Below are 21,929 nucleotides of genomic sequence, written 5' to 3'. Positions count from 1 at the left end.
CGCTCTGGTGTGCACCTGAAATTATCACAACATTGTTAATCGACTATACTCCAAAAAAAAAAAAAAAGAATTAGAGATAAAATAGGACAAAATGAGATGGTTCCAAGGTAACGTTCCTAAACTTGGAAGTCAACCTGGATAATTTATGCAAATAAATCTGGCATCTTGCACTGGCAATGCTCTTTTCCTATTCATCAGTTGCTTCTTTTGAAGTCTGAACACCTGAGCAAATGCAAAGAACCCAGCAGCTAAGCCTGGTATGTTTGGTAGAAGACAGTGACCTAGATACCCTGCTCCTTTTTTTTTTAACAGGTTTTATACTTTTATGCCTTTGGGGATCCTTCTGTGTTAACGTATTAATGGTGGACACATGACTGTTCAATTTCACTGGTATCTAGTGAAAAAAAAAGATAATATAAAACTACTGTGTGTTGCTTTGAAAAAGTGACTTAATTTCAGGCTTATACTGAGTGCTCTTTTAGAAAGAAATTTTTTAAATTCCCACTCAACATACATACCTTTAATAGGCAAAACCTTTAAAATACCATGAACCATTATTTTCTTCTCAAAATGAGGATACCTTTTAACATAAACCACGCACCCTAAGCAAAAATTAACAAGTATCTCAGAGAGGTGGAGGTCGTCATCCCTGGAGTCAGTGAAGCAGGCTGCAGAGGGCCCGCAAACAGTTAGTGACAGGAACCAAGGGCAGGATGATGACGTTTAAGGGAACCATCCCAGAACCACCAGGGATTACTAGTGGGATTCAGCAGTGTTGTCCTATCCTCCATCCATATTGGATTCTCTGTAGCATTTATGCTTCAGTCATTGCAGGAGCAGAAAACTGCAGCTGTATTTCAGGGTTTCTTTCTTGTGATCCTAAGCACATGAAGCGGCAGTTTGAGCAGAGATTTATCAGAGATGTTGATAAAGCAAAAAGAAAACGTCACTGAAAGCAGGGAAACAAAGCAGTTCTAGCTCTTGACGCATGATGCTGAAAGAGATCAGGCATCAGGCATTTGCTCAATTATTCTTTGGGAGGTACATAAGGATCTGAATAAGCTGAAACCTCACACTGTAGGTAAACCTGGCTGTGAGAGGCATAAACTCTAACAATGCTGAGCATGGAATTGGAAGGGGGATATTTTTATGGTTTGTTTAACAGAAATTTAACTCAGGATTAGACTTAAAAAAAAAAAAAGCCATGGCAATATTAGTGATCAGAGTAATGTTTTACTTCCACAGGCTTCACACTACCTCTCAAAATTCCTTTAACTTCTTCCAACCATTATCATTCAGCACACCCAGGAAACGGACAGAAATTCCCATAGCAAGGTATTTTTCACACTTTCATTCAGTAAAGATGGTCATCATTTATAAAGAGAAGGAGAACTCAAGATCCTGTCTATTTACAGTGGGGTTTACTATTTTCAAAGGCTCCTAGACTGACAGCACTGTGTCCTATTTGCTTCTGTTCTTTGCTTTATGTAAACTGCAGCCTTAACATCCCGAACACGGAAACCTGCTGAAACGCTACAGAAGTAATGTTTTAAACACCACGTTCAGAGAGATTTCTTTTCAGGACAAATTTAAAACAAAATGAAAAAACAAAACCTTCTGCGCTCCAAGGCTAACCTTTCAGAAAAACAAACTTCGTTTCCAACATGTCCTCTTAATTCATGTGGCTGATTAGACCAAGTTCAAAGGCAAGGCCAAAAGAAGAAATAGTTACTTAAAAAAAGGCTCCCAGGAGGCAAATGTCAGTGAGACCTGTGGATATAAAGGGAACCAGATCCAAGGGACCCATTAAGTCAAAAAGCAGCTTTGAAAAACTCAGACATTGCACACTTCAAAGATTTCGGTGACATTTGAAAGGTTTTAGATTGGGAGCAAGTACCATTCTCACTGTTAACTAAACAGGAGAGAGATCTGGGCAGAAGGGAACTCAAGATAATCAGTCAGTCTCCTCCGCTTTGATGTGCTCCTGGGGCTGGAAGGCAGAAGCCAGTTGAGCACAGAGAAGTCTTTTAAGGGAAAGAAAAGCCAGCATCCGGGATTGGAAACTCCAGGGTTCTGAGCTGGACACATCCAGCTGGAGGTCATCACCTGCAGAATCAGGTTCCTCTTGCACCCAGGAACATCACTTAATTTTTCTTTTTCAAGACTACCTTCTCTCTCCATCTTTCTCTCCAGCCCCAATCTCTCCCCGCATGATCCTGCTTTAATGTCTTCACTTCACATGACTTACTATGTGATCTTTCTGCTTTTTGCTTATCTTCTGCTAGGAGAGGAACTCTGAAGGAAAGGCATGTCTTCTGGCCCAGTATACAGTAGGTGCTCCATAAATACCTTCTCTGTAAATGCACTGTGGTGGCTCCTAATCGTTCCTGTGACTGCATCAGTGGCGATCAGACTTCCCTACAAAGTGTCGTCTGCTAAAACCAGAAATGTGTGTAGAGAGGTAGGGAAAGGCAGGGAGGCTGGGAAGACCATGGGATGTAAACTTCATCCTGCCTTTTTTTCCCTTTTCTTTCTGTTTTTAGAAAGTCCATGAGAACTTTAAAATACAGAGGCAGGGACCAGACAGGGTAGGAGCAGTTTAAGTAATCATGAAAATATTCTAGACAGAATAGGATTATCTTATTTTTCCTGAGTGACACTGTTTACTCACATTATCATTTCTAATGTGCTTCAGGAAATAAATTGGTTACAATATTATCAAATTTTCTTTAAAATATTTTAGCAGGCACTTCATTAGACAATTTAGCTTTATGTTCATTCATTCTTCCAAATGGAAGAAGTATTCCAAATGTCTATTCAATACTCATCTTTTGTCTGTTCACTTATTACAATGTACAGTGATGTTAATTACTATTTCATTTAGAAAAACCCCTTGACACCATGGTACTACCATGCTCAACTGTGCACACCAGTGACATTGCTGTGCCACTAATTTAGACAAGCCAGAGTAGGATGATTTTATTGGAAAGATCTAAACCCATGAAGGAATCTTGGAAGACTGTCATGCTTTCCTCCTCCCCATGAAATTTTCATGAATATTTAAATCTGACAAAATTCTTTAACTCACCTGGGGTCTTAGTAAAGGATGTCTTCTGAAATTTGAACCCTAATCACTAATCCTATATTTTTTGTACTATTTATCTGACCTTGGTCAAAGAAGCAGTAAAATATCTTTGGCGTTAAGTCTAAGACAATGGAATATTACTCAGCCATAAAAAGGAATGCATTTGAGTCGGTATTCGTGAGGCGGATGAACCTAGATACTGTTGTACAGAGTGAAGTCAGTCGGAAAGAAGAACACCAATACATTAACGCATATATATGGAATCTAGAAAAACGGTACTGATGAACTTCTATTCAGGGCAGGAATAATCTCCAAGATAACAGAAAACAGGCTTTGGACACAGTAGGGGAAGGAGAGGGTGAGACAAATTTGGAGAGTGGCATTGAAATACGCATCACCATATGCAGAATCGCTAGCTAGAGGTAAGCTGCTGTACAGCATAGGGCGCACAGCCTGGTGCTGAGACAGCCTGGGGGGCTGGGAGGGAGGTCTAGAGGGAGGGACATATGTATACTTAAGGCTGATCCACGTTGTTGTACAGCGGCCGCCAACACAATATTCTAAAGTAAGTATCCTCCGACTACAATTTTTCAAAATGCAAGACAATGCAGACTTTATCTATGACCACAGAAAACAATCAGACAATACTGTACCGTGTTCTACTTTAGCTCATTAAAGTAGGTTTTTGGTTTTTTTCCTTCGTTAACTCCTCACATAACGTCCTCAACTCATTCCTTTGTTTATGTGGAAAATGGGACCATGACCTAGAACATAAGGCAGGCCACCAGGTCTAGCTCAGAGCCTGTTACCAAGCCCATGTGCCTCTGAGGAAGCACTTGGCTTCACTGGGCGTCGTTTCCTGAGCTGGAAAGTCAGGTCGAGTCAGGCGGCCTTGAAGATCCCGGAAGGCCTTGCTTCCCCGTTCACTGCAGGGTCTTCCTCTTCCCCTGCCCCCGACGCCCAACACCCACTCAAACTTACCTGATTCAACATACTCTTTGACAAGCACGGCACAGTAAGGGTTAACCGCCTCACCCTGGCAGGACTGGCAGGACCCACAGTCGAAGTTGGACAAGCCAATTCGGAGAAACGGTGACATGATGGTCACTCCCTGCAAAGCGACAGAAGACAACAGCTGTTTGAAGACTGTAAAATATATTATTTGGCGTGTTGCATCCCTGTTAACCAGTGCTTTATCTCTGAAAGCCAGAGCCTCAAGTGGCTTGACTATCCATTCAAACAAATGTTTTACTTCCCCTTCTGCACGGTGCATTATTGGGCTCACCCCAAACCGCAGGCTGACGTGCCAGAGAAAGCGGCGTCCTGGACTAAGGTTATTTAACCTTGTCAGTTAGACCTAAGTCCCACTCCTAATTGAATGGAGTTGTATTTAATAGTTGCAGAGAGACACAAAAGCATTCCAACACTTCATTTCTTCTATTAGTCAAATAGGTACCCAGGAAACAACACAGTAATAAGAAAATGAGTTTATAAACAGTGAGTCTATTTTAGTCAGAGCAGTTAAATATGACACTGTGAAATTCTTACATGGGCTATTTGTGTGTGTGATGGAATGGGCTCTGGGCGTTTATTTAGCAGCTGATCTGTTTACTTTAGACACATCCACAGATATATATATCTGTGTCTGCGTGTGTGTGTTTATGTATTTAAAGAGCTTTTGAACAGTTTGAACCACTTAAAAACCCTAAATCACTGACCACCATAAAACAGCAACTTCATTGTGGAAAGAGAAACAAAGGACTTTGTAAAAGTCAAAGATCTAATAATTACACTTTACGGGAGATGTCAGTGAAAATCATCTTAGTGTTGGCTACAGAGTCAGGGATTCTAGTCTGATTTTTCATCTACTGTTCTTTCCTTTGTTTGACCATTTACTTCAACTAAAGCGCCCTCCCTTTTTAACCTACTTTTCCATGAGGCTCCATGAATCTGAAACTATTACCCGGTATCAATAATTAGTGATAAAAGTACACTCTTGCTTCCTGTCTCTTGAACAGATTTCACCTCATGAATTTTCCAAAACATTCTTAAGGAAGCCAAAGGCCAAAAAGTTAATTTGGGTTTTTTTCTAAGAGGTTATAGGAACTTTTTGAACAACCCAGTATCAAGAAGAAAGCATTTCCCATCTTTCTTATCTTTGTGGAAAAGAACAAAACTACTCAGAGTAACAGGCTCCCAGATGCCATAATCGATGACACAACCAGAAATCTCGAAGCCATCATATGAAGCCAGCAGAGCCATGAAAGATCACCAGTCCTCTGGACCTCCGGAATGCTGTTGGTCTTTGGGATTTTTGTGTGTTTGTTTGTTTATAACCAACAGGGAGACATATCAGGGGCCCTTGACAACTGCTGTTCATTTCATGGAGATTAAGACAGTCTCAATTTCCTGCAGTTCACCGGGTTTAAAAAAAAGAGATGGTCACAGAATAATCCCGATTTGTCTCATGTTCATAGCCTCTGAAACACATTCTGATGAATTAGCAGTGAGATGACTTCCAGGTTTGTCTTTAGGGAGCCCCCTTACCCTCTGAGCTTAGAACTCTTGGGTAGAAGCTTGTCTAAGAAATGAGAAGTCTCCAGAGAAAACTTGAGACCCCCAGCCACCCACCTCTCCCCCCGGGGTTCCTGGGTCATGTAGATCTTTCAGACAAATTTATATTCTTCCACTGATCAAGCCAAGAATTGGCATCATTTATGGGACTATTTACCACATGTGGACTTTTTGAAGATTTCCTCAAAACAAGCTGAAGGTAAGCAATTCATTCGGACTGGAGCCTGGAAGGATCAGTGACTCATAATGTTTGAGTTACAAGCACTCTGACCTTTACTGACGATGTGTCACTTTGCTATTTCCAGGCTGGGCTCAGAATTAGGCAACAGTGCTCACTGAGCACCTGGGAAAATCTGTCTGGGGAATAGACAGAAGGCTGTAGGGTCCACAGGGGGTCTATCACAGCAACGAAGTGAGTTGCAGTGAAACCCCTCCTCCCGCAGGGCTGGCGCAGACATCACCCAATGTCTTATCCACGAGCGATCCAGGCTCCCTCGCCAGTCTGCCTACCCTATCCCCTCACACATGGGCATTCTGCCCATCTACCCAATGCATCCATCTATCTGGTAGCAAAGCCAATGCCTCTCATTCTAAAGGCCTGGTCCCAGGGATGGCATCTGACATTTTGACATTTAGAAAGCAGAACTGGCATTTGTGTGCTTCACCTCACACATTGTTCAGTAAAGCCTCAAGCTCAGGGGTGCCTTTTTAAGGCAAAAGTTAGCATTTTATTCCTGAGCTACTCAGAATCTTCTCTCCTTCTGTATCGGCAGTAGGTGATCGTGTCCTGGCTATTGTAAATGGTGCTGCTATGATCAATGGGGACCTAGGGTGTCACACAGAGTGAAGTCACATAAACAAATATAATGCACAGATATATGAAATCTAGAAAAATGGTATGTGAATGTGAAAGTTGCTCAGTCGTGTCTAACTCTGTGACCCCATGGAATTCTCCAGGCCAGAATGCTGGAGTGGTAGCTCTTCCCTTCTCCAGGGGATCTTCCCAACCCAGGGATCACCCAGGTCTCCCACACTGCAGGCAGATTCTTTGCCAGCTGAGCCACAAGGGAAGCCCAAGAATACTGAAGTGGACAGCCTATCCCCTCTCCAGCAGATCTTCGCAACCCAGGAATCAAACCGGGGTCTCCTGCATTGCAGGTGGATTCTTTACCTACTGAGTTAGCAGGGAAGCCCCAGAAAAATGATATATATGATCTTATTTGCAAAGCAGAAATAGAGACACAAACATAGAGAGCTAATATATGGATACTAAGGGGGAAGGGTGGAGAAGGCAATGGCACCCCACTCCAGTACTCTTGCCTGGAAAAGCCCATGGACGGAGGAGCCTGGTGGGCTGCAGTCCATGGGGTCGCTAAGAGTCGGACACGACTGAGCGACTTCACTTTCACTTCTCACTTTCATGCATTGGAGAAGGCAATGGCACCCCACTCCAGTTCTCTTGCCTGGAAAAGCCCATGGACGGAGGAGCCTGGCGGGCTGCAGTCCATGGGGTCGCTAAGAGTCGGACGCGACTGAAGCGACTTAGCAGCAGCAGCAGCAAGGGAGAAGGGAGGGTGGGAGGAACTGGGAGATTGTGATTAACATAGACTGCTGATACTCTGTATAAAATAGATAACTGATGAGAAGCTACTGTGTAGCACCGGGAACTCTGCTCAGTGCTCTGTGGTGCTCTGAATGGAAAGGAAATCCAAAAGGGAGGGGATACATGTATACACATAGCTGCTTCATTTTGCTGTACAGTAGAAACTAACGCAACATTATAAAGCAACTATACCCCAATAAAAATTGATTAAAAAAACAGTAATAGGTGATTATCATGAAGAAAATACACAAAGTTAGTAAAACTCTCCTTACCTGAGGCAAATTGCATTCATTATTTTGATGGATTTTCTCTAGTCTATTTTAATTCATGGATTTTGTGGTTTTGTTTTATATTCTGTGCTCCTACTGTGTGTATGAGATTACATCTTTTAATTTAACATTTTATCATGAAGATTGTCCAAGTTACTATGCCATCTTCCTAAGCATCCTTTTAATTCTTGCATGATATCCCATTGAGGGACAGCTCCATTATCTGCTTTATTAAAGTCTTATAGTTACATACAGAGATTGTGTCCAGTTATTCCAATACAGAAATTAGCTGATAAGCACCTTTTACAATTTTTTTTTTAATTGAGGAAGACTGCATCAGACTAGGTCACTAGAGAACTCCAATATTACTAGATCAAATGATATTACTGTTTGTAAGAGATTACTATTTAAAGAAAATAACAAAAGGGGTAAACACCTATAGTAAATGTAACAGAAAATAAGTGATCATCATTCTTATATAAAAAGTATACACAAATGTGTAGGAAAAAATACCCCAAACCACTACCCATGACCCAACTAAATAAGTGACAATGACACAAATATATAAAATACAAAAAACACAGTTGTAACTAGTTTGTAGGAAAATTTCCAGCCTTGTGAGCAAGTCAAGAAATGCAAAAACAAAGCAAGATACTATATAATTGTATTTATGTGACATTCTTGAAAAGATAAGCTACATGGGAGAAAAAAATCAGCGGTTAGCGGACAGGATGTGATTATAAAGGAATGGCATGAGCAGGTTAGGAGCGACGGTCTGACTGTTTTACAGCCTGGTTGTGGTGGCAGTTGCAGAAATCTAGACGTAAATACACAGAATGATTCACCCAAAATAAATGTCAATTTTTCCACATGGTAACTTAAGAATCAAAATAAAGATATACGCTACTGGCATTTCAAGGCATAGATTATAAATTCAGAGGTTATATAAAGAATATATATTAGGAAATGGAGAATCCATATAATAAAATACTGAATTAAAATCTGAAGTAACCAAGAGTAGCCTCAATTTACTAAAGGGAGATGGTCAGAGTCTTAAAAAAAAAAAAAAAAAAGAACATCTTTCACTCTGTAGCATTTAAATGCTCCTGAAATTTTGCACTTTTGGGCAAATAGCTGAAAAAAAGTAACATCAGCATTTAACAATGCATTTTCTTTGAGGTATATTAATATTCAATTCAAACTATAATAATAAAATAACTAAAATACTTAAAATATAAAATAAAGCAATAACATTACTTTATCTGGGCAATTAGCAAATATTTTTTGAAGTGCTCTTCCCTAACACTGGCAAGAACAACATGCATCAAATGCTATCTTACAAAGCTGTTGTGAGCATAAATTTCCACAGTCCTGTTGAACACACACACAGACACGCATGTATGTATATGTATATATGCAAATCTCAAGAGCCAAGAAGATATGTAATAAGCACATGAAGATGAAATTAACATGAAAGATTTTTGTGGGGTGACTTCTTGTGCTCAGAGTGGATGGTAAGGGAGAAGCGGGATTCCAAGGAGAATTACTCTTGTACAGAAATACAGGCACTGGAATCTCATCCATCAGGACTGTCCTCTCCCAGTCTCTACGGAGTGTACATTTCATAATCTCTTTACTGCCAATCACAGTGACCTTGCTTTTTACAACAAAGAATGTGTGCATGAGAGTGGCTGGCTGTGACTTCCCTGGTGGTCCAGTGGTTAAGAATCTGCCTGCCAGTGCAGGCGACACGGGTTCAATCCCTGGTCTGGGAAGACTCCACACGCCACAAGGCAACTAAGCCCGTGCACCACTGAGCCTGCATGACCCAGAGCCCATGCTCTGCAACAGGAGAGGCCACCGCATTGAGAAGCCTGTGCGCCACAACTAGAGAAAGCCCACGCACAGCAATGAAGACCCAGAGCAGCCAAAAATAAATGATAAAATTACATTAAAAAAAAAGTGACTGGCCAGCCCAGGCTGTCCTGGTAGCCCAGGGCAGGACACTCTGCAGACCGTTCATCTGAGGACCCCCGTGGACAGCTCCCGGGCACCCTTGACCTGCCAGGTCTGCAGGGAACTCACTGTCTTGCCTTGGGAATCTGCCCAGTGACTGGTGCCAGGACTCCTGGCCTAGCGCCCCGCCTGGACATCACCCTTTCTCTCATCCGCCACAACCAACTTTCTCTTCTCCTTCCCCACCTCCTCTCCCTCCCTCCCTGGGACCTCCATTCTGCATCATCCCCCGTTAGACCCAATGTAGCAGCTTACTGTCTCTGTCCAGCCTTGTCACCTCTCACTTCCAGTCGGATCTCCACACTGCAGCCCCGAGGACCTTCCTTAAGATCACGCAGAGCTCCTGCCGTTTCTCCCACGTGTCATACTGCTTCATGGCTCTAGGCGCTTCACAATCCCGCCCCTCTCCCTGGACTGCTTTCCTAGTCCCCTCTGTCCGCCACCTGCCCCTCCCCCACTTCCTCATCTTCCAAGTTCCTGCTCGGTCTCTACCTCCTCTGCAAAGCTGTTCTTCCCTCACCTCCATCCCTGCCCACCTCACATCTTGGTGGAATTTACTCAGCCTCCCGTGGTCCCTGGGTACCCTGCGAGACACACCTGTCATAGCAGTTCGCCTCTCCTCTGCCATTTCAAAAGTCTGAGTGGTGCTGATCCTTTAACTCCCATTCCTTTGTCTTCATCCCTCAGCCTCCAAATCTGGGGGACACAGAAGGGCCCCACCAGGATTTCTCCAACATAATCCTTAGAGATGGTGGGATATACTTATACCCTCAGAAGAGGGGTGGGACTCAATCTACGGAAGTCCCTCTGGTTTAATGCAGTATATCTAGCAAATGCCTTCCAGAGAGAGTGCATGTGGGTGCCTTCCTCAATAGACCCTAGCTGTGATAAAGGGTTTCCTCTATTACCACGTTCCTTTGGTGAATGTGGGGTTGGGGAGGAGACCGGTGCTCACACAGTCATATTGCCCCATAACGCTTTATTTGATTGATTCGTTCATATTTGTCTTCCCAAACAAGACTTCAGGCTCTGAGGGTGAAGACCAGGTCTTAATTAATCATCTATATACCTCTGAGGATTAATCCCTCTCTCTGATACTGAGCAGATGCTCACTGCCTTCTTGCTAAGGAACTTAATTTTCCAAAGCAACATTTTCCATCCCCTCTTAATCTTCATGCATTTCTTTTACCTGCAAGGGTATTCTACGGTCTGATTAGGTGGAGCCAGTTACAGAGGAAATCAATGCAAAGGAAACGTGCCAGGAGTTGTTACAGGCAGAGAATCGATGCCATTATGAGCTCAACGGCAGGAGTTATTTAACTTCTCTGTCTTCTCATTTGGAAAATGGTGATAATGTTGTTACCTGTTTCAAAGGGTGAAGAGGATGAAATGGGGAAACACAGGGAAGCATTGAGAGCAGGGCTGGCACACAGTCCACTCTCAGAAAAAGTTATTATTATTGCAACTCTGATATATTTCCTAGTGTACTTTATGAGCATTATTAGTGTGTACCAGAAAAGGGTAGAAAGTGAACGGAAATGGTCTTTTAGGAGTGTTATCTGGGCTGAATTATGTGACCTTCTTCTGCACTCCACCACTGAGCTCTCATAAAGCCCTTCGGGTATCTCTTCTAAAGCACTTATTTTCCCCTAATGGAGTAATCATGATGCCAGCACTCGTCATGATGAACTAGCGGTGTGTCCATCCAGCCTTCTGCGCCTTAGCTAGGCCAGCTGTGAAATATTGTCATAATGCATACTTTAAACTTGTGGAGGATCTTTACTCTTACAGCTCAATGTTTTCCCCTTTAACTACAATCTCATTCCTCTTGGGCAGGTAGATGGGCAAGTCTCACTGCTCAGAGGTGTGCTTGAGGTCATATGCCGTTAAGTATCAAATGGAGAATTCTGGTCTCTTGACTGCCTGGTGCTGCCTGACCTACTTACCTAAACTGACTCACCCGCCACAATTCAAACCCACCAAATACTTTCATGGTGACCTGAAGGATTGCCACCACATAACGAAAGCAGCTGGGGGGAAAGTCCATGGAATAGGAAGCGGGAGAAGTTCTCTAAATGCTCATCAGCAAAAACATGTTGAGACTTCACTTCCTCTGCAGCAAGTCAAGTAAGAACGAGCATACTTCTTTATTTTACAAAAATCTGGACAGCAGTTGTATTGCTATAATTTAGCTGGTGGAGCCTTAAGGACAGAGGGAGAATCTCACAGAAACACCAAAACTTTAGCATGTATCAAGAGAAGAGAAAACACAAGCGAATCAATAGTAAGCTTGAGAATGAGAAAAAAATTCAGTGGGTTCCCAATCTATGAGCTCAGCTGAAATTTGGTAAATGTCAGGCAAATCCAGCAAATGAAGATACACCTACCACTCTCACATGTCTTTATGAGACAGAGAGGCAGCCTGAGCAAACAGAACACATCTCTTCGCCTGCCAAAAAATGTAGAAATAAAACAAATGCTGAAATTTAGGAAAAAGCACCTGTGTGGCATTATTACTATTCTGACACTAGCTTGAATGTGTGAGTGGACAGACAGTCCCATGAAAGCCCAGCTGTCACCAAATTGCACGAATACTCAATTGTCTCTGTCCAACTGACTCAGCCTGTTTTCTGAACACACCCCAACGATCCATCTCATTGGCTCTGTTTATACCTTCCTTCCACGTGCGTGCTCCATCACCTGCACTCAGGCACATCCTTCAACCGTTCTCCTCCTTCAAGGACCTCATCTCTGCCCTACCTCATCCAGAGATCCCTTCCTGTTTCCCACAAGAAGAGGAGTGATTTACCCAAAGGATGAACTATAGGAGTAACCGATGCTTGCCCAGTCCAGCTCCTTCCTCTCTTTCCGGGGATCTGCCAATTTTCAGAGACTGTGTTTCTCTACTCTCCTCTGCTGTGCCATAAGCAGGGCAGGGCTATCCCGCCAGTCCTGGGAGGCCAGCCATCATCCAGCACTGCCTACGACCCTGTGAACAACCACCAACCTATTTGCTTGGATGCTTTGGCCATATCTACCAATCCAGCCTTTTATCACTCATCAAGTTGATTTTTTTTCTTCTCCATCTCTCACGCTTCTGATCTATTTGGTACAAGCACATGCATAGCCTCGAGGGTTATTTTTTGGGTCTTCTACAATTCACAAAATTTTGCAAAAAGCTTTCCACAGCTTGTGTTGTTCAACCTTCTCACCAAACCCATGAGGTAAGTATAATTAGCTCCATTCTACAGATTAGAAAGCTGAGGCCTGAGTGGGTAAGCTGAAGGTCAGACAGTTTGTAAGCAACAGAACCTGGATTCCAGCTTTGCTTGCTCAGTGCCTCCACCCAAATTAGTCAATGATTCCTTGTTAGAAAACCACTTCAAGGTTAGGTCAGGGAGGAAGTGAAAGCCTGGAGAGTTCCCCATATTGTTCCCATCTGCTCAACCAGCCCCTAATTAGAAAGGACCCACAACAGCTGTCAGACAAGCTTTCCCAGCAGCCTCCTGGCTGGCTACTTGCTCAGTAACCTCGGCTACTAACTTGCCTTTTCTTTTTGTTGGAACCTGTGGTTTAATGATCTGTCCTACTCCTTGGCTATAACTTGAAGAGTTGAAGGGTGGGTAATGTGGCGCTAGCAGTAAAGAACCCGCCTGCCAATGCAGGAAATGCAAGAGATGTGGGTTTGATCCCTGGGTCAGGAAGATCCCCTGAAGGAGGGCATGGCAACCCATTCCAGGATTCTTGCCTAGAGAATCCCATGGACAGAGGAGCCTGGGGGGCTACAGTCTGTAGGATCGCAAAAAGTCAAACACGTCTGCAGCAACTTAGCACACACACCAACAGTATAAAGGAGTTGAAGTTTCTCGTCAAAACTTAAGCTCTCTTTTGGAAGTGAGGTCAAAGCTGCTGACCTGGGTGATTTTCCCGTGGGCTCCTAAGTGTGTACCGTCCACCCCTGCGTCTTCTCCATTCCTGCTGTTACCGGTGGCTGGCTGGTACCGGTTATGATTCCTGGAGGCAGAGTCCAGAGCAAAACTCACTGCTTTGTATAAAGTCGGTCTCCTCGGCATTCCTTCCTATCCATTGTAGGGTGACCACTTACTGAGTCCAAAGATGCTGCCTCATATAGAAAGCGGATTTAAGGATGGGTCTATTTATGTCAAATTTTCCTCTTAAAAGACATTCTTGGGACTTCCCAAGTGGTCCAATGACTAAGACTGCTTCTACTGCAGGGGGCGCGGGTTCAATTACTGGTCAGGGAACTAAGATTTGCATACTGCGTGGTGCAGCCCAAAATTAAAAAAAGAACAAAGACACTTCCCCACACAGAAGAAGGTAATGATGTGAGGTGATGGATACGTGAATTAAACTCATTGTGGTGATTATTTCACTGTATCAAGTTTAATCAAGTCATACATCTTAAATATATATCCAATTTTTAATTGTCAATTATACCTCAATAAAGCTGGTGGAGAAGGCAATGGCACCCCACTCCGGTACTCTTGCCTGGAAAATCCCATGGACAGAGGAGCCTGGTGGGCTGCAGTCCATGGGGTCACTAAGAGTCGGACACAACTGAGTGACTTCACTTTCACTTTTCCCTTTCATGCATTGGAGAAGGAAATGGCACCCCACTCCGGTACTCTTGCCTGGAAAATCCCATGGACAGAGGAGCCTGGTGGGCTGCCGTCTATGGGGTTGCACCGAGTCGGACACAACTGAAAAAGCTGGTGGAAGAGAGGTGAGTTTCTCAGTGATTCTACCATCTTATCAACCCAGTAGCTCTAATGACACACACAGAATGCTTTGGGATCTTCCTAGGGTACGAGAGGAAGAGTTCTTCTGCCTGTCAGATGCTCAGGCAGGAAAAATATCCCACCTGAGTGCAGGACGTCCAGTCAGAGCCAGGGCCCAGGGCTTGGTCAAAGGACATCTCGACTGAGATGGTCAAGGTGAAGCCGCTGGCCACAGTGTCCCTTTTCCTTGACATGACTGTGTGCCATGAGGGAGGAGGGGACACAGGTAGGAGCCCACAGGAGTGTCAACAAGACAGCCACGGTATAAAATCCAGCTTTCCTCAACCACACAGTCTTACACAAGGGACCTCATCTCTGTGTGACAACGTTTCCATTTCTGCAATATGGAGAAAACAGCAGACTTGCTTCATAGAGTTGTCATGAAGATTAAATGAATTAACCATTAAATGAAATGCTTATAACAGTGGCGGAAAAGGTAGCTATTATATCACATAGGACTTTCCCAAAGCATCCTTGGAAATTCTCCCGGATGAAATCAATGACTGATGATAACTCACTCGGTGGATTATCTGACCTGACCTACAACTCACCTAAACTACTGGCCGCTTTTTTTTTTTTTTTTGCCATCTATATTTGCAAACCTGCCTACTGGGTATAAAGCCCTGTGCTGCATAGAAACACATAACAGGGTCTAAATGAGTCTTGGGACCTCAGCATGGGGTAGCCCCCGCCTGCCTAGAAGGGATTAGAGAAGGAACTGGACTCCACTTTCTTGCCTTTCATCCTGTGAGTAAAATGACGTGGCCAGTTAATGCAGACTCAGCATCAAGAGACAAAACAAGAGATGGCAAAGTGGGCTGTTGCTCCTGCGTACGGAAGGAGCAAAACACCCGTCTGCCCAGTGGTGCTCAAATACCACACCCCACTTCCTTCCCCGGGTGTGTGACAATTTTCAAAGAAAATACAGTACTTGTTAGTGTCACCACAGCAGACGGAAACAGCGATGTTCAGTCCAAAGATGAACTAGCAGTTCTGTAAAGAATAACCTACGCAGAGCCCTGCGTGCGCCGGCAGGACCGGCAGTGCTGGGGGAGTAACTGCCGCAGACCAGGAGACAGGATGGCCAAGGGCGGGACCAGGAGGAGGGGGCAGGGTGGGGCTCTGATGATGGAGGGTGGATGTGTGAGCCACCCACCCCTTCTTGTGGCCCACAAATGTCCCCACCTTAGAAACAACTGGGTTGTAAAAGCATGTTTGTGATCGGAGCTTAGACTCCATGGAAACTGAAATCAGATACTCTTTAGGTGCCGAGACAAGCCCATGATCCGCCCGTTCATCTGTTCATTTAGAATGAAGTCAAGATTCTGACACTAAGCACCTTTCTGCCACTGTCCTGGCTTAGGAGGTCTGCCCCTGGTTTTCCCTCCTGCGACCTCTCAGATTTACTGTGGGTTAAATAGCCCCATATGGGGTCTATATTCTCAATTTAAAAACCACAGAGTACTTTGATTCTCAGAACACGCTAGTTGACTGGGTGAGACCATCTGTATTCTTGGCCACAACTGCAGTGGACACCCACCACCTGGGAGATGGGAACCCCCGAGCCCAGCATTTCTCAAAGTGGGATCCTGGAAGACCCTCAGCATCCAAACCGGCAAGGGGGTGGGGCAGGCTTTAGAAATGCAAACCCTCCATCCCCACCTGGACTCACCCGAATTAGAAATTTTGGGAGTGGGTTCCTCCATGAAGCCCTCCACTGACCCACTGCACATTTAGCCTCTGGAAGCACCAGGCTGGAGCAAATGCCTCCAGGCCAGGCTGTGTCTTTCTCATCTCTATTTGCTTGGTGTCCAGCACAGCAATTCTAAATCAATGATTCTCAATCAGGGTGACCTTGCTTCTAGGGGACATTTGGCAATGTCTGGGGACATTGCCGGTTGTCACATATGGTTGGAGAGGGTGGGACTGGCAACTGGTAGGCTGAGGCCAGAGATGCTGCAAAGAAACCTACAACACGTGGGACAGCTGCCCACAACAAACACATCAATGGTGCTGAGGCTGAAAAGCTCTGTTCTACACATTAAATAAATATATTAAACGTGGCAATCCAAGAGAATCCTCTCTCTTCATTCCTCCCTGCCTTTTATGCTTCCTCATGTTGAGTGAATTCTAGCCCCACAAAGAGAAGAGACTATGATGACTTGGGAGAATAGGTCTCTCTCTTTTCCACACTACCTCATTTGTGGCCACTAGTAACACAGAAACTGACATGTGATACAACTCACTACAAGTGTTTCAACTATATAAATGGATACATTGGCTATGAATGAAAATGAATCAATCTGTAAACAAATTAGTGGATCTGTCCATTTTTTTTTTTTCTTTTTGAGAGCTGAAAGGGCTCTTAGTGATCAAGCAGTCCACCCACTCCTATAAAAGATGAGGAAATTCAGTCTCAGAAAAATTAAAGCAAGTGATCAAATCTACCTGATGAGTGGAAGAAGTATTACTAGGGTCCAGGTCTCCTAGATCATTATTTATTCATCTTTCTACTGTGCTTTTATTGTAGGTATCACTCCAAGAAAAATGGATTTGAACAAGTGATTGGATTTTCTCCTGCACAAAACATTAGTACTACTTACACAGAAAGACTGTTCACACCACCAAATGCAAGACCCTCAGCCTTAATATTTGGAATGTATCCTAATTTTGCTGATTTTGGACAGTATAGAAGCTTCACGTGCAGTAGCCAAGCATTCAGTTAGTGAGTGAACCTAGCTAACTGCTGATTATTCACATTCCAAAGTCGGGGGTGGGGGGGAGGGGCTTTCCTGTATTCATCATACACAAAGAAAATAGGAAGAGATTAAAAGCTTTGTTTCTTTGAAGAAAAAAAAAATGGTAAGAAGTAAAAGCAGCACTTGATTATGGGACAGAGTTCTTTCAAATGCCAAGCTCTGACTTTCCTTGGTGAGTCTTCAGTGAGCTATCAAGATTATTCTGTGATCAGAGCTATTGTGAGAAATGCATCTCAGCCTATTCTTACAGACAACAATCTTAAGGGAACAGCACAGCAGTTCATGACTATCATTGTTCTCCAGAGCAGAAGGCAGGTGGAGTGAATAAGTATCTTCATTTTGACAAAGAATCCACAGCAAATTAGTGGCAAATAATATGCATAGAGCACTGATAGCTTATACAGAGATTTTTAAAATGAGGTTAAGAGAGAGGTTGCTGGTCTTGAAAGATACTGGAAACTGTTTTCATTTTTTTTTTTTTTAATTGGTCCTTCATCTCAGTTTGAGAAGCATTGCTCTCTGGTACCTGTTTGTAACACAAAACTTGGGAAAATGCGATCTCCTTTAGTATTCTATTTAATCTTTTTTATATTCCCCCTCTGAATATAAGCTCTATGGTTTTAGGAGTAATGTCTAGTTTTTGTTTTTAATAGTTTTCAGTTTTTTTCTTTTTAAGCAGCCTTATATTCATAGCAAAATTCAGCAGAGAGGACAGGGATTTCCCAAATACCTGCTGCCCACCCTGTGCACAGCCTCCCGCATGACCCACATCCCCCGACCTAGACGGTACATTTGTTACTTACATGGGTATGCCACCATCACCCAGAGTCCTGAGCTTACATGGGGGTTCACCCTCGGTGCATAGCTATGCATTTGGACAAATACATGATGACATGGATACATGTCAGATATGAACGACAGATACAAGTCTGTCATTCTTGTATCAGACTAAACGGCTTCCCTGTTCTAAAGATCCTGTGCTCCACCCATTCGTCCTCCCCCTCCAGGCCTGACAGATATTACAATAAAGATGCAGTAATAGGAACAGCGTGGTGCTGGGAGCAGAAGAGTTGGGCAGATCACCAGAAGGAAACAAATGTCTTGAAATAGGTCCATATACTTATGAAAGCATGTGTACAATGATGGCAGAAAAATCTGGGAAAAAGGAAAGATTGTTTAACAAATGGGCTGTGCCCCTCAGCTAAACCTTCATGAAAGCTGACATCAAAATAAAATTCAGATAGACTGATGACATTAATGTAGAAATAAAGACCTCTAGAACTACTAAAGGTACTAGATATGTAGATTACTGATTATATCCTTTTAGAACTAGGAAGGGTTCTCAAATATGATATCACAGACAAGCTTCATACAGAAACACACTTCTATCCTGTTTTAGCTAAAAAGGTACAAGTGTTAAACATTAAAGACAAGTTACAATGTGGGAGACATGATTTTAAAATATGTAGTGAAATATTTGACAAATACGTGAAAGCTCTTAAATAGCAATAAAAGGTCAAGCCTAATAATTAAATACTATTTGCCCAATTAAAAAAAAAAAGACAAAGGCTAAGAGCATACATTTTACAAAATGATTATAAAGGCAAAAGAAAACCATGAAAAAAGTTTAGTTTCACTAGAAAGTAAAGAAATGTAAATTAGTCAGTTCCATAATAATCCTTTCTCTGAAATTCCAAAATACAAAAAGCTCTGGAAATAGGAAAAAATGCTTCAACACTGAAAACTAATTTTCTTCTTCCTTACAGTAAAATTGTAATCATTGAATATAGAAGAAGAAAAGAAAATATGAAATCATCAATTTGCCAAGCTAGTGCAAACTAATTTTGTAGCAAAATCTGATGTGGACTACTCATGGTCTATTTAATCCCACTGAACATAACTATTAATACCTTATCCCGCCGCCCCCCACCCCCCCACACACACAAAGCCTACTGGGAATATTTTGTACTAAATAGTTATAATTTATTACCTTTATAAAATACAAATTGTAAAACAGATTTAGCTATAATAGTTTGGATAAGGGACCTGTGCAATCTTTATGGAAGAAAATATGTATTAAATGACTGAAATGATAAGGCAAGTATATGAAGGCATATAAGCAAGAATGCCCATTGCAGCATGGCCTACTAAAACTGGGAACAGTCTCACTGTCAAAAATAAGCTATTATTTAAATATATTATGACAAATAAATACAGTGGAATATTTTACAACCTGTAGACTGTTATTCACTCAACTCACAGGTTATAATTGAAATACAGATATGCTAACCTTAGTATATAATTATAGACTCTAATTAAAAAAAATAAATTTGCATGTATAAATTTTAATGGGGAAAACTTTGGACCAAAACACACTCTCTGGGTGGACTGAATTTTAGGTGATTCTAAATGGTTATTTTTGAGAGGTTTACAATACTAATTTTAAAAAATGATCCTGTATAACAAAGAGGGGAAAATGCTTTTCATAAATCAACTAATTTTTTACACCTAACAATTTTGTGCCATAGGATGGACAGTTCCCATTATAGAGAAGGGAGACCTGGAGAAGTGGAGATTTTTATTAAGGCTGTAGAACTTGTGAGTGACAGGGCCTAAGCCCTCTGATTCCAAATCCAGTTTCTTTACACTGCAAGACCACTGGATGCCCGGCCCCAGGGTACCACCTGGCACACACTCAGATCCTGAGCTTCAATAACATCTGGGATTTTAACAAGTCACTCTTGTTAATATCAATTCACTGGAAGGTTTGCTTGTGGAAAGTGCTGGGAGGCAGGTCTTAGACACCGAAGCCTTTTGATTTCAAGAACCCTCCAATCCTTATCAGAGGAGATTCCCGATTTAGGAAACAGCAGCGGCCCATGACTTCATTAATAGGTAGTTTTGTTGTTCTGTTGCTCGGTCGTGTCTGACTCATTGCGACCCCATGGACTGCAGCACACCAGGCTTCCCTGTCCTTCACTATCTCTCAGAGTTTGCTCAGACTCATGTCACTGAGTCAATGATGTCATCTAGTCATCTCATCCTGTCATCCTCTTCTCCTCACAGGTAGTTTAGGTCAGCATATATTATTTTTCCATAGCAATGTTTCTCATGATGTTGAATGGACATATGCACATGTTTGAAAGTACCAAATGGTACCATGAAACCACCTGCAATGGATTTGTAACAGGTTTCCTAGGAACTGCCCCCTAAAGTCCCATTTGGGCTTTCAGGAACACACCCCAGGACAGAGGACTCAAAAGAACACAAAATTGTTAGAAGTAGTGGAATCGGATCAAGTCCTCTTCCAGCTCCAGGTCACTTGCAGGGCTGCCAGGGCAGTGAGAAGTAAGACCTGGGGGGAAGGGCTCTGGGCAGGTGGGTAGGAGTGGGGTAGCTGTGCCCACAGGCAATGCTGAGCATGGAGAGCAGGGGTGAAGCAGGAAAATGTGACAGATGTGAACAGAAGGCCCTGGGGGACGGAGACGCAGGTGCGGCTGGAGAGTGATGCCAGGGAAGGTGAACCAGGAGAAGAAGGAGCATGAGGGGCAGAAGAGGAAGCATGCAACCGGTGCTCTCCCACAGAGGGCATCTGTAGCTGGGGGCAGCCTGTGGCACCACCTCACCACCTGCACACTTTCTTGCAGTTGGATGCAGTCAAGAGCCAGTGAGCTTAACTGATGAACAGCTTCCAGGTTGGGCCCACCTGCCTCCTGGCCCTGGCTAGAACCACTTTGACGATGCCTTTGATCACCTGAGCCTGGAGGCTCTGGTGGGAGAGGACCGGAGGCCTGTGACAGCAGCCAGACACACAGACTACCAGACACCACACTTCACGAGATGAGTAAGAAATGAATAAACAACTGATAAGAGTTTCCTGAATGATAGGAGGACTGTCCTAATAACAAAACAGAATTGTCTTAGTCCACTCTAAAAACTTCTCCTCCCCCCACCTCCTTCCTGCCCCTGCTCCCCACATGGACCAGTCAAGTCTCCCTGTCCTGCTAACAAGGGGCAAAAGAGAGGACGTTGATAGTGGTAACCAAATTGTGCATCTGGCCTCGATGTCCTGCACTCATCCCACATGTGACAGTGCAAAATGCGCCAGAACCATCCTCTGGACATATATTTTCCTGAGGTTTAAAATCTGAAAATCAGGTGTGTTCATCTCCATAACAAGTCAACAAAGTCTGGGAGAGAAAGCGGAAGGAAATATGCCAGGCGCCCCAGTCCCTCTGTCCTGCCCTTGGGCCACATGAGGGAAAAAGCTGAACTCAGGACACCAACCTTCCCTCCTCGAGACAAAACCTATGCTATCTTGGAAAAACACACGGCCCCTAATTCTCAGCATCTCCCAACCTGATCTCTCAGAGTGAAGTGAGTCCTGGTCAGGTTGTGGTGGGAACAAGTCAGTGAGGCCTAACGGACAGAGCAAGGCAAGGGCTGACGTGTGTGGGTTCCCGGGCGTGGACCAGCGGAAGTACGAGATGACCTAGTGCTCTCCCTGATCTTCGCTGTGGACGTGTGACTGGCTGGAGAAAGTGGGAGATTCTTTTCTTTCTTTTGTTCCTGTTTAAAATTAACATTTCATTTTGTTCTAAAGAGAACAGAGAACAATAAGCTATTTTGTCAGCTGGTGCCTCAGTTTCTCTCTTAGGGAAATCAATGAGAAGAAGACACAGCAAAATCTGACCATAATTAGAAGTCCTTTTTACATATGCTTCATGCCATGGTCTTGTAACACATCCAAGGTGGGACCCTCATCCATATTTTATAGGTAGTGAAACAGGCTCAGAGAGGCAAGGACATGCATCCAAGGTTGCA

The 21,929-nt window shown here is 43.4% G+C and overlaps 1 protein-coding gene across 3 annotated transcripts in view; it reads right to left on the bottom strand.

Moving 5' to 3' along the window:
• PRKCQ (protein kinase C theta) overlaps window positions 1-21,929 on the bottom strand; it is a 152,482-nt gene that overhangs the window by 86,936 nt on the left and 43,617 nt on the right. For 2 of the 3 annotated variants that reach the window (XM_070800764.1, XM_070800765.1), the window contains exon 2: window positions 4,067-4,196. In XM_070800764.1, coding sequence (XP_070656865.1) covers window positions 4,067-4,184 — 118 coding nt within the window. In that variant the 5' untranslated portion in view covers window positions 4,185-4,196. Of the gene's footprint in view, window positions 1-4,066; window positions 4,197-4,370; window positions 4,575-21,929 lie in introns of those variants that run through there. The other variant, XM_019972926.2, reaches the window with a different exon arrangement.

This window comes from Bos indicus, chromosome 13 (genome assembly GCF_029378745.1).
Source record: "Bos indicus isolate NIAB-ARS_2022 breed Sahiwal x Tharparkar chromosome 13, NIAB-ARS_B.indTharparkar_mat_pri_1.0, whole genome shotgun sequence".
Taxonomy (NCBI): Eukaryota; Metazoa; Chordata; class Mammalia; order Artiodactyla; family Bovidae; genus Bos; species Bos indicus.
This window is presented reverse-complemented; position numbering and strand designations above follow the sequence as displayed.